This window comes from Eurypyga helias, unplaced genomic scaffold (genome assembly GCF_000690775.1).
Source record: "Eurypyga helias isolate BGI_N326 unplaced genomic scaffold, ASM69077v1 scaffold9243, whole genome shotgun sequence".
NCBI classification, from domain to species: Eukaryota; Metazoa; Chordata; class Aves; order Eurypygiformes; family Eurypygidae; genus Eurypyga; species Eurypyga helias.
Genome location: NW_010243096.1, coordinates 38031 through 51181, shown reverse-complemented (window position 1 = coordinate 51181; position 13151 = coordinate 38031). Strand labels below are relative to the sequence as shown.

At 39.1% G+C, this 13151-nt stretch overlaps 1 protein-coding gene across 1 annotated transcript in view; it reads left to right on the top strand.

The window, feature by feature from the left end:
* ADAM23 (ADAM metallopeptidase domain 23) overlaps positions 1 to 13151 on the top strand; it is a gene marked incomplete at its 5' end in the record, with an annotated part of 56319 nt that overhangs the window by 25632 nt on the left and 17536 nt on the right. The window contains 7 exons of the mRNA XM_010149279.1: positions 223 to 288; positions 3780 to 3851; positions 6527 to 6693; positions 8726 to 8810; positions 9577 to 9667; positions 11274 to 11322; positions 12045 to 12144. Of these exons, the coding sequence (XP_010147581.1) occupies positions 223 to 288; positions 3780 to 3851; positions 6527 to 6693; positions 8726 to 8810; positions 9577 to 9667; positions 11274 to 11322; positions 12045 to 12144 (630 nt within the window). The remainder of the gene's footprint in view (positions 1 to 222; positions 289 to 3779; positions 3852 to 6526; positions 6694 to 8725; positions 8811 to 9576; positions 9668 to 11273; positions 11323 to 12044; positions 12145 to 13151) is intronic.

The following is a 13151-nucleotide window of genomic DNA, read 5'->3' as shown; positions in this document are numbered from 1 at the left end:
AAAAGAATAGACTCTAAACATTAATAGTGGTGTGACTCTGATTCTCAGCCAGTGTCTACATAACTCACTAAGTTACTGGAGCTATGATTGTTTACCCTAGTTGAACATCTGACCCAGTTTCTACAAGCTTACGCACACTAGATAATGTTTATGGGTAATCCTATTATTTTTGCAAGTCACTACATCTTCATGATTTCTCAAAGAATTTTTTTAATCCATTAGGTGTCTCGTGGTATCTTTGAAGAAATGAAATATCTGGAGCTCATGATAGTCAATGACCATAAAATGGTAAGTATATCAGGTTAGTGTTAATCTTCCCTTTGATGATGATTTGTGGGTTGATGTACAGCACTGTGCTGCATCAGCTACTTCTGGGTCAAGTGTTTAGTTTATCAGCAGCTGTTAGCATTTACACTGTAAGACACAGTATAGGCCATAATATGTAATAATGCTTAATGTAACCTAAGATTTTCTACAGCAATTACATATTCTCAAAGTGTGTCTGAAACACTTAGCCATATTAAATTATCCATATGATAGCAATAACCAACAGAGTAACAAAACATTTATGTCCAGAACAAATACATTAAACATCAGAAAACTACATCTTGTCCTTAAACTAATAACGATGTCAAAACTCGCCACTTTGAGTTTAGCTTTACTAACTTAAATTTAAATGCAGCAAAGCATATAGACAAAACTATCTGATTGTTCTCCTGGCTATTCCCCACTTAGCAACAGCATTCATAATGAAGTCCAAGATAAGTTACTTGTTCGATTCAGGTGTCTGTCATTTGATTTAAAAAAAAAAAAGGGGGGGGTTGGGGGTGAGCCAACTTTTTTTTTTTTTCCCCCCTCCATTTTGTTTTTCAGGATGGCTGGAAAAAATGAGACCAGCTGACATTTGTTGTTTAAATGTTACTGTTTTCACTGATTATGCTAAGTAAGACTGTCCAAGTGTCCATGTGTTACCCTTATGAACAGTCAGGAGGGAGCAGCCTGGGGAATAATGAGTTCTGTAAACCAAAACAGCTGTTTTGTAGACCCTTTTGGAAAAGCATCACAAATCTGAGTTCAGTAGCTACATTTTAACTGGAGCATATCTGCTATGGAGAAATAGTGTATAAGTTTTCTAATAACAAAGAATATCCTGCAACCAACAGTGAGTTACTCTAAAAACAGCTTGATTGTGTCTTGTTCTGAGCCCTTGTCTCACTTAGCTTTTGCAGCTGTTCACGGGCTAAAAGTCAAATAAGGATCATCAACTCTTAACATGACTTTGCTTCTCTGTGAGCAAGACTTTTTTTTTTTTATAAATCAAATTCTGTTGATAAAACAGTTTCTGCTTATTTTATGTGCAAGTAAAATAAACTTTTAGGTTTCTGTATGAGCTTGTGCCTCGCACTCTACTGCATGTTTTCCCAGTGCGTTATGTCCTGTGGGCTCTCTTGTCAACATGGAAGGATGATTTTACAGAGCCAGAAGTAGCAGATAGCAGAACAGGATTCAGTGTTTTGTATTGCTCCAGTGCCGAATAGACAGATAATACAACCTTCCCTCATCTGTTTGTTAAATCATAGAAATAGTCTGGGCAAAAATAGCCTGTGTTTAATCTGTGTCAGCTGAGCAGTGGGGGGGGAATTCAGATGGGTTAGAAAGCGTAGGACAGCAATTTATTCAACTGCTTTTGCCTGTAAAGCCACCTCGTAGGAAACTATCCCGAGTGCTAGTTGTATAGGGGTAGGGCGTAGTAGCTGAAGGTACAAACAAGACAAGTTTGTTGTCCTCCTTGAGGCCTGTGGTTGGCGTTCCTTACGGAGAGAGAGTATTTCTTTCCCCGTTTGCTCTGGCCTCCCGCATGCGGACATGCGCCTGGGACAGCCGTCCCGTTCCCGCACTTGGGCCAGGCCCTAACCGCTGTCTCCTCTCGGGCCGGTTTCTTACAACTGTGTTCGTTGCTTCAGGGCTGTCCGGTGATGCTTGTGAGGGGATAAACCGGCTGTCCTTGGGAGCGCGTGCCCCTGCCCCCTAACCCCCTCACCCCGTAAGGGCTCCCCCTCACCAGTAGAGAGCGCACTTCTGCAGCAGGCTCGGGGGGGGGGCACACCTTAACCCCTCTTCAGCCATGGGCTGCCAGGTGCCCACTGCTCTGTTTGCAGCTTTCCTGCCCTCTGACACCACACCCCCACCTCCACGCATTTAATTCGGTCATCGCACTTGCCTTAGTTTCTGGTTTAGGAGCTGTGTTTACACAACACATAATGTTGCATATTGCCGTTGATTTTGGCATTTAAATAGTTGTTGGGGAGGGGGCCTCTGCAAAACTATGCTGCTGGATCTTTGGGTACCAAAACCTGTTGGGGAACTTAACAGTGAATAACTGCAGATGTTAAAAAAAAAAAAAAAATCTTCCTGCAGTCAAATGAATGTCGTCATTAAGTTTGAGCTTTTTATTCTCTCTGTGGGATTTCATCCATCTGAAACTAGATTGCATGGCAAAAGTAACTGGAATTTGAAAGGATGGAAAAAAATTATCTAATAATATAGTGTGTGCGTATGTCACTCTTCTGGCCTTTACTTTGAGAAACAGATTATTTAATTTTAAAAGCATATATGTCTTGCGGCTCTACTTTCACCTTTGCAGCAAGCATAACTCTGGAAAACAGGGGATTTATCTGATTTGGGACATATAACTTGATGTAGCAACTCAGTTGCTCAGAGAAGAGACAGACCCTCATGTTTCAAGCCCTATTTTTGGGTATTGGGTTTCAGAGTGGGAGTAGCTGACAATTTCACGGAACTTGATAACGGTTGCTCATGAGGTGATGTTGCTTTTCACCAGTAGCTGAAATCAGTAAAGAGTTTTTTAATGAAGACTTTTTGTCTTCATAGAACGATTCGTTCTATGCAATTTTGTGTTCCTTCTCTGTGAAATTTTGAAGTCTTACTTTTCCTGCCTGCAAATCATATTGTGCAATGAAATTTTGAGTTAGAATTTTACAATCTTTTGAAGCATTGATTAATGTTCAGATACCATAGCAGCATTTTTGGAAAACTTGACATGGAACAGAGGGGACTTGTGGGGCAGGATGAGGAAGGACATGAAACAATTGTAATGACGTGCACAGAAATTAGGAAGCGGAACTGGTAATACAGCTCATCTAAGTCTATAGAAGGGGAAAAAAATAAAATTAAAACTTAAGATATTCAGCCAAACTCTTTCCACATTCAAACATATTTACTTTTACCATGCGCTCGCTTTTCCTTTTTGCCTTTTGGTGTAACTAACGCTACTTGTCAGAGAAGCCTGGTGCTGTAGTAGAGAAAGGATGTCTTTGCAAGGAGCTGTACTTGGGACAAGTGGCCAGTGCTTAACCTTCATGTCTTACAGTCATGGAACACAGCTGTACAGTGTGATAATTAACTGATCAGGGTAAACACAGTGTTAGCAGGTACAGCATCCTCTCAATTTTGAGCTCATGTTTATTTTCATGTTTACCTGTAATTTTGTCTTGAACATTTGAACTCTGATTCTGAATTAGATATTTCTCGTGGCAAAATGCTCCTTTTACGGATGTGAAAGGTTGTCTGTCACACATGGCTTCCTTTACCTTCCAGGGATTCGTAAGTATGAGAGAGAGGCTGTGATCTGAAAAGCTTTCCGAGTTTTTCCCTTACTCTTTCTTAAAATATTAATTTTCCTTTCTTGCTGTAAAAATAAAGAATTAGTAATAAATATTTAAGTTCTCACTGTGTTCTACTTTTTCTTTTCCATTTAGTTCAAAAAGCACCGTTCTTCAAATGCATACACAAACAATTTTGCAAAGTCTGTGGTAAACCTTGTGGATGCTGTAAGTATCAATGTCTCTTCTGGAAACTGTATCGCTGACTTTGTTAGTTTAGTGCTGTATTAAAAATGTTAACAGCAGATACCAGGATAAAAAAAAGAGTAGCTATAAAAATTACATTTAAAAACTCATTTCCAGTTCCTCAGCAGAAGAATAGCCTGGGGTTGAACGTGCAAGAAACCACCAAATTATCCTTGAGAGTTTTCTCAAAGCTTCCAACTGCCAGTATGCCCTTGGCAGGGAGGATTTCAGACTTGAAGGAGCTTTCAGTATCTGTCACTGCTGAAGAACATGATCTAATCGAGTTTAGATTTGTGAAACAAATGTAACCACAAGTGCTTGAAGCTGCGAGTATAGTTTACACAGGATACCCATATGGGTTGGGAGAAAAGAATGTGAATAAAAATTCTCCTTTATAAAATCTGCATTTATTGCTTAGAAACAAACAAAATCCCACTGTACTACATTATAAATGGCTGGTGCTGATGCAGATACCATACGTGTATCTTTGACTAAATTTAGAACAATTTCACACAGAGCATATAAACTAAAAGTAAGACTTGTGGTAAAATTTGATGTTTTTTTTTTCATTTTGATATGCGTGTAACGACCATGCTCATTTCAGAGCTGTGTTCGTAAGGGAAACAGGATAGATTCTCTAATAGTGATGAATACAAAGGCTAGCAAAATTCTGACTTTCCACGTGATGTTCCAACAGAACCATGTGATGTGATACAGTGCAAAGCATTGTCAACAGTTTGTTTACTTTGGAGGAAGCAACACAGTATTTGTTCTTAGTATCTTACATATAAAGTATTATCTATGCTGGATGTGTATTGGAAATCTAGGTGAATATATTTATAATACATGAACTACTGGAATTGTTTTGGAATATTTTTGTCTAACGATCTGAAAATAACAAGTAATCTGAAGAAATATTATTAGAGCAGATAAAAATACAAAAAAATTAATATTTCTGCAACTTATATTGTACATTGCCGAAGAAAGGGTGGCATTTTCATTTTCTTTTTATTTCTTCTGCATTTCAACAAAAGTTATTTAATCTCTCTTTCCTTTCTCTGACTATTCCTTCTGTTTTTCCATTTTTATTTGCCGTATGTGCATCTACAGAGATATCAGATTCTCTCCAGTATAGAATTCAGTCCTCTCTGTAGAGATCTTGCAAAGTGACATCTTAATGGCCCTTCCTTTAAACAAAGAGTGAAAAGGAGCAGGAATTTCTGCTTTGTTATTCCCTTGTGTTCATGGGAAGTGGGCTGTAGTTCTTGCTGACATATTTATTACTGGGAAAAGGATATCGGCTTTCCAGTGCTTCCAGGTTCTCTGCCCCTCTTCCATTCTTTCCTCTGTTTGCTTCAGGAAATGTGGTATTCCTCTCAGCAAACACAAGTGAAGTCCTGTGTTGATCCACCCATATGTGGTTTCTGGGGTTTAATTTTACTGATTTTTCTCATGTCCTTAACTGTTTTCTGTGTATGACCCCAGCCTGTCTCCTTCAGATTGAAGCATATTAATATTCTTTTTTCCTTCAACGTTCTTGGCCAAAATTGAGTTTAACTGGTTGCTCTCTCTTGCTCTTATGTTTATTGCCTTTTTTCTAAGCTGAATACTGTGTATTGATGTTTTTGTAAGGATAATGCTGCCTTGATACACGAGTTTGGCACGCTAGTCAGTGCCAGGTTATTCAGTGTAAATACTTACTGTAACTGCAGGAGGACATTTGCATTCCATGCTGTGTATTGTAGGCATAATTTGGCAAAAAGATAATAAAAGCATATATTCAATGTGGTGCCTCATGGAAGTGCCCAGGTAACTTGACTTTCATGTATTTTATGCATTAGGCAGCCAATGGATTAATTATCCAGTACTTTTAGATCATAACTAAGTATGGTCAGTGTTGTTTGTGTCCCGTGTAAGACTTCTGCTGGGCAGACTGCTGTTGCGGATAAGGAATGCATCTTTTGTAGTAACCTTAGTTAACAAAACTTAGTACTTTATTACCTGAGCCTGAAGAGAGCAGCAGTTTTATTTCAGAATTATCTCGCACAAAATTAAAATGGGTATTTTAAAGCTGTTATGTTATTATTAGGGCATGACTGTCGTTTCCTTGTCTATTGCTACAGTGTCATTAAAATTAATAGAAAAATTAATATTCTTAATTCTCACATTACTTGAATCTCATTAACTGATTATACTGTAAATGAAAATCAAGCATTGTATGAATTAAATTTTGGATATATTGGACAACTGAGAGATTCTTTAATCTTGACTTAAGAATTAGCTTTGGATATTCTTTGTCTTTTAGATCTTTCTTTTCTTTTTCTTTGACATCACCCAGTGTACCGTTACATTTCTTTGTTGACATTTGTACAGGTTTTTGTGCAAAACTCAGTGGTGAAATCATTTGACATGAGAATTTTAAAGAAAAGGGAGTAGCTCAAAAAAAAAGCAGCAAGGGTGGTTTTGTCCTTTAAAAGATAAAAATTAGTTAGATCAGTGTATTAACTTCTAAGAAATCCAAGGCATTCCCAGCTAACTGTTTCCCCATGTTTCCTTCCTGCCTTATCCCTCTTGTCCTTCCGCTTTACTCTTACTGGCTAGCTGTGCATGTTTGACCCAGTGTTCTACTCCTGTGCCTGTCCTGTCTCTGCCCTCAGATATACAAGGAACAGCTGAACACCAGGGTGGTTCTTGTCGCTGTGGAAACTTGGACAGACAAAGATCGTATTAATATTCACCCTGACCCTCTGCAGATGCTTCACGATTTCTCCAAGTATCGACAGCACTACATCAAACAGCACGCTGATGCTGTGCACCTGCTCTCGTATGTACCCATGTACCATGGCTTAGACTACTGTGGTATTTTATACTTTTCTACCTACTGCTTTTCTCTACCTGTCTCTTCTTGCTCACTTTTTTGCTTGGTAGTCACTACATCAATCAACATCTGCCTTCCTTAGGAAGCTTAAGCTATTTTTTAACATGTTACTCTGTTTTTAATAGGTGTAGTATATACAGTGGTCATGTTGGTATGTATCTATAATGAAATTTTAATGCCTTTGCAACCTGGAGACTGTCACATATTTGAAGTGCCTTCTGATGAGCCCTTAAGGACACCTAGTGTTCCTAATCATGTGTGTAATGTACTGCTTTCACCGTAAAGAGCAGAAGGGCAGAGCTGACAGTTGCCACAAGAGCACTCCAGTTGCTATATTTATTCACACATGTAGCTGCAGTGATGTGCTACTGGAAGGTCTCCTGTTAGAGCTATAGTGAGTTGTTTTCTGAGAAACAATGCATTTTGAGTGGAAATGCCACTTGCATCAGTAGGCACAACACCAATGTTAAGCAACAGTGTGTTTTTACTTCATGGCCTTGTAAGCAAAGAGGAGGAAGTGTGTGTTCCCTGTGCAGCATCAAGATCTCAAGCCTTCTCCCAGCAGTGTGACATACTATAGGATGGCATGACATATGTCTTCCATGCGATTCTCCTATCATTCATCTTCTGCTGAGGAAGATAAAAATAGGGATAAGAGCTTCCTCCAGCTTCTGTCATAGCTCTGCTGCCCTGATACAGGCATCACAACACAGTGCTCATTGCGTTTCTCGTAACGTGCGTAAGCGCTGATGATGCACACTCTTAACCCTTATGCACGTATCGTGTCGCTTGCTGAAGAGCTTGCGGGTGCGCAGACAGGCTCTTCTCAGTGCACAGTGAAAGGTAGGTGCCAAATGCAAACTGAAGTGTAGGAAATCCCATTTAAACATAGGGAAAAAGCTATTTCACTGTGAAGGTGGTCAGATGCTAGAACAGGTTGCTCTGAGAGGCTGTGGAGGGTCCATACTTGGGGATACCCAAAAGCCAAGGGAATGTGGCCCTGAGCAGCCTGCTCCAGCTGAGCCCCCTTGCAGCCAGGGGGTTGAACTAGGCCATTTCCAGAACTGCCTGCCAACCTCAGCCCTTACACTGGCTCTGTCTATTGTAAAACATCTAGTTTTAATCATTTAGCATAGTCAGAACGTTCTGAAAAAAAATATATATATCTGTCTGGAGAATCCTGTTATTTAAAAAAAGTCAAAAGGGGCACTGATTCTGCTGTTATAAAAGGATTTAAATTTCAAAGCTTAGTCATTGGCTGTGCATGCCCAAGGCTGTGTAGATTTATTATTATGCCTATGAAGTTAAAATAGGTATCATAAATAATTGTTTACAGACATTTTATAGAATAATTTATATCTTCCAGATTACGTGAACTTAACTAAATTATTTGGGGCTTAGCTGCTTTTTAAAAATATTTAAATAAAATTATCATGTGGTGAATCAGTTGTTCAGAAAAAGCCCCACAGTGATTAACAATTAATGAAAGAGGGAGGGCTAAAGGGCAGTATTAAATTACTTTCCCTTTAGGTATACTTCTCAGTCTTCATTTGGAGCTGAAACTAGAACTTGAATTGGTTTGGAGTAGGAGCATAATTAAAAAAAATTCTCAACACTGATATAGGTCAGTACAGAATTCCTTCCTGACAGATTATAAATTGGAATATATTGCTATAATTTTAAAGGAAATGTTATCATTGTATTTTCTCAGGGATGAGTACTACTAGCTTCCTCTGCTTGGTTGGTTTGTGGGGTGGGACTGATTTTGACACTACAAGATAAAAGTAGTATCTTTATCGAAAGTTGTATCTAATCGACTCTTTCGATGTTGGTGTTCTGTTTGTAAACCTGCAGTCACTTTTGATGCTAGATGAGGATTACTGTGCATGCAGTGTGTCATCGTACGTGTGAAAATGTTATCTTTTGACAAGTTCTGGTGTCCAATGTCAATGTGGTGGTTTTTTTTTTTGCTTGTAAGGAACGTGACATTTCACTACAAAAGGAGCAGCTTAAGTTACTTTGGAGGGGTGTGCTCTGTGGCCAGAGGAGTAGGAGTGAATGAGGTAATCTTTTTTTTCATGACTAAAGTGAAATAAAATACAAACTGTACGTTATAACCTGAGAGTTTATATGTTTCAGTATTCAGGGCTTTAAAGATAACTTACATGTTAAAAAATAACGATTATCACAGCCAACCTTCTTGCGTCATCATTAAACTACTGCTCACTGTGCTTTTCATTTTAAAAAGTGTTCCTTCTGTCTGCACTGTTTTCTTACTAAAAGACAATTTAAGATCTTACTATATTTGACAGCAATTTAGAGCCAGAAATCTCAGACAGGAGTATTTGAAATACAGCAGTGAACATCCTTTTGGGTATTCTCGCTACGAGAGGCTTGTTCTTCTGAGGTGCTGATGACATAGTTCTTTAACATTAAAGCTAGAACAATTTGGACCCTGTGTATTGATTTTTTTTTTCTTTATTATTATTTTTTCCTTAGTGCAGTGCGGTGTTACATTGATGATGAAAATTTCCTGGTTTAACGTGGGTTCATCATACTGTACACAACTATATTACATACATACCAAGCAGCCTCCTTTCTGTAGGTTAACCAGCAGACGGGGTTCCTGCAGGTTCAGAGAGGAGATTTTTTCTGTTAGGTACTTCACTGTGATGGTTTTCCTTAGAAGCACATAGCATTGTGACCGGCTGTGCAGAGCTACCGAAGTAGTAGGTTATGTGGTAAACCAGAATGAGCCGGTGTGGTGTTCATTAAAATAACTTAGGCTTTCTTTTTTCTTTTTTTTTTAATTGCACTCGTGAAATGCAGTATGGCCTCCCTTTGGCCATGGCACAGGAGCTAGCCCAGAGTCTTGCTCAGAACCTTGGAATACAGTGGGAGCCAGCTGCCAGGAAACCGAGTATGTGCATGGAGTCTTCTGCCCTCCTTAGCTACGTATACAAATTCTTCCTATGTGCTGTCTGGAACAAATACCAAACTTGCTGTAACTGTAGATCAGGAATTGCTGCTTTTGGAAATGTACATACCAAAACCTGAGGTTAACCAAAATCGGAGCCACCAGTTTAGATCTCATTTTGCAATGACCTCAGTGATGTCCCATGCTGGGAGGTCAGATTCATAACCAGCATTCAAAGGTATAATGGTAAAGACGCCCTGAATTTAACTTGGAACTCCTTACCTACCATCATGAAATCCGTAATTCCTATAGCACTATCACTGACTTCTTAAAATACAAAAATACCTAGTTTATGGTTGAAGCTTACCCGGTAAGAAGCTGTAACCTAGTGCAGGGTGACATTTGCTCAATTTGCATCTTGCTGCTTCACAGCCAGAAGATTAGACTGGCGTGGCTCTAGTGCCTGTGGAGCGCAGGTACAAAAGCTGCTGCAAGAGCCCTCTGTGGGGCTAAAGAAAACTGTTGGGTTTTTCCACTCGTGTCTTGTAAGCAATTCGGCTACTTCTTGCTGCTTCTCTCAAAACGTGAATGATCATGCTGACTTTATTTTGGAATCACTCCAGAAATCCGTGAATTAGGAAGCAATGTGGAAAAGTTTAGAGGATGCGGTTTGCAAAGCATCCCTTTGGAATTGTGTAAACTTGGAAATTGCTAAAATATTTTCTGTATCGTTGGGTTTTGATTACGATTAAAAGAGTTCCTATCATTTGGAAATCGGAATGATAATGCGTTTTAAAATGACAGCTTAGTTTCCTTATTTGGAAAGGGTATCTTTGTAGAGAAAGATTAATGAATGACCTGGATAGAGTAGAAGTAGCCATATATGTAACCGGTGAATGTTTTCTGTGGAGAAACAGTGTGGATTTGCTGTTGTAACTAGAATACAGAGCCTTTCTTCTTAAAAATGTTACTTCCTTGGTCGATAACTGTTATGGGTAGTGTATAACTTCTGTTTTACCAACCATACGTTGTTGATCTTTCGGCTTTACTTCGTGAATTTGGTCACTGTTGGCTTACATGCTGTAGCTGTAAGTAAACTGTACATCCATTTTCACTCAACTACTTTTTCTAGTGAATGTTTGATTGGCTGATTCGCATGTTACTGTTAATCATTCTATGACAAAGGAAAAAAACGTGGCCTGTCCAGTACTAATTTTCTGTCAGGGTGTTCTGCACAGATTTTAGGGAGGAGGAGATGTTAGCATTTTTAATCATCAGTATCACTTGAACTGCACATACCCGTGTGCTGCCTGTTTTGAGAGCAGGTAGGGAAGAATGTTGTCAGCTATTTTTCACTTCCTGTACTGCCTGGAACTGTGTGTTGAGTCTAAGAATGTGCACATACTGTAATGTGGATGTACCACTTTTATGTCAATTATATCAGTGTCTCTTCAAGTGGGCTGGTTTCCAGTTTAGGGCTAGATTCTGTACAGCCAAGCAATCATCTAAGCCTTGTATAATCCGTTTTTATAGAGAGTGCTTTATGTTTATTGTAAGCATATTTATAACTGCTTTCCTTTTCTGTTGCATTTTGGTCTTGTCTGAGAAGAGTGTGACTGCACTGAATCCTGGGGTGGTTGCATCATGGAGGAAACGGGGTATGTCATAACTATTGGTAACGGAGGGCTCTGGAATGAGTTCGCAGTGTACATTATGACACTTATTTAATAAGACAAAACAGGGCTTCCCATGAAAGTCATTGAGCTGACAGCTGTTGGAAGCCAGAAGAATACTCTGCAAGTAGTAGTACGGTGCTGTGTTCTCTGCTCTTCCCTGGGCATATTCTCAGGCCAACATCAGAGATGGCATCTGGGTAAAGTGGAGTTTTAGTCTGACCCTATACAGCTGTTCTTATGGCTGCAATTACTTTCACTTTATGTTAATAAGGTTAACTTTTGATCAGATGAATTGAACAGTGTTAAAACCCTGGCATGAAATCAGGGATCTGGAATGTAATCCATCTTTTAAACGGAGCCTACAGGGAAAACAAACCCAAGAGAACACTGGATTATGCATGCAATCCAGCGGGTGCACAGCAGCTATCATGATAATGTGGTTTCATATCATTAAGAAGATTAGAAGACTACAGCTTCGTATACCGTAGATCCACATAACAGAAATAGGAAGATGCAAACTGTTTAAAGACTTTTGTTCCAGTTTTCTTGTTTGAGAGTAAGACTCAGCTGACATACTGTTGCACACAGTGGTTGTAAGAAACTGGGATTTACAGTATTAAAAAAAAGTTGTGACCCCTCTGCCCCCTTCCAGTAACTGTTGGAGTTTTGAGGCGTTTTACTCAGCTAATTCTTTGCCATTTCAGGGTATACCATTCCAGGAAATTTTCCAAATGCAGCATTGCAGAATACAAAGAATTTTTACTTCGGGGGGGAGGTGCCTGTCTTTTCAACAGGCCAACAAAGGTAATAATTTCACTACCACCCATTGTCCTCAAATTTATTCAGTTGTCTGTGTGGGTATTTTCTTGAGGTTGTTTGTAATTAGCTGACTGTTCATTCCCATAACATTTAAAAATAATCTTAAGAGGAATGCAGCTTGTTTTCCATCAATTCTTCATGCTCAAGTAATGACAAATATTGCAGTTGACATTTCACAGCTAGATACATCCCCATTCAGCATTAACGCACCACTTATTCAGCTGGAAGTGATGCAAAATAAATCTAGAAGTGAGGCTGTAGTGCATAGTCCACATACTCTCAGTTCTTGGACTTTTTGCCTACGGTTGTTAAAAAGAATGCCAATTAACACTAGGAATTAGAAATCAATAGCTCACTTCATATAGAGAGTAGCAGCTTGTGGTTTTTCTCAAAATTAACTTCATTTCAGATACATGTCAAGCAAACTCAGTAACTTATAACTGTTTCCTTGTACCATCCATTGCTTTTTTCACCAAAAAACTTACCAGGGTCACAGGTTTTTTTAAGACAGTATTAGCATGACATCCTTCTAAAGCTGAGTAGTATAAAAATATTCCATGTGGCTGTTTTTGCCAAGGAAGATCAATCCAAAGTATTAATATTCCATTTAATCACGGTGTCAAACTTGCTGTCCTTGTAGAATTGAACGCCACGTGAGCCTATTAGGCTGTTCCTTGCACTGTGCAGTATCCTTTGGCAGCCTAGCACCTTGCACAATTCACTAATAAAATTTTGCTTGTTATGCGTGCTTTTTAATCTTTTCCCAGGGTAGCAGTCTTTTCTTACAGAGTAAGCATGTTAGAATTCCTACAGGAAAGAGTAGGTAGGGAGAAAGGGAACGGCAGCTTTCTTTGATGATGGTTGTCTAGAAGGGCAGTGTGACTAAATTGCCAAAGTGACTATGTAGAATAAAAATCCGCTTTACTTCCCTGAAAAGGCTCCCAGGAGAATGGCTGAGTTCCCTTCGTGTCTTGTGTGTGACTTGCAAAGCT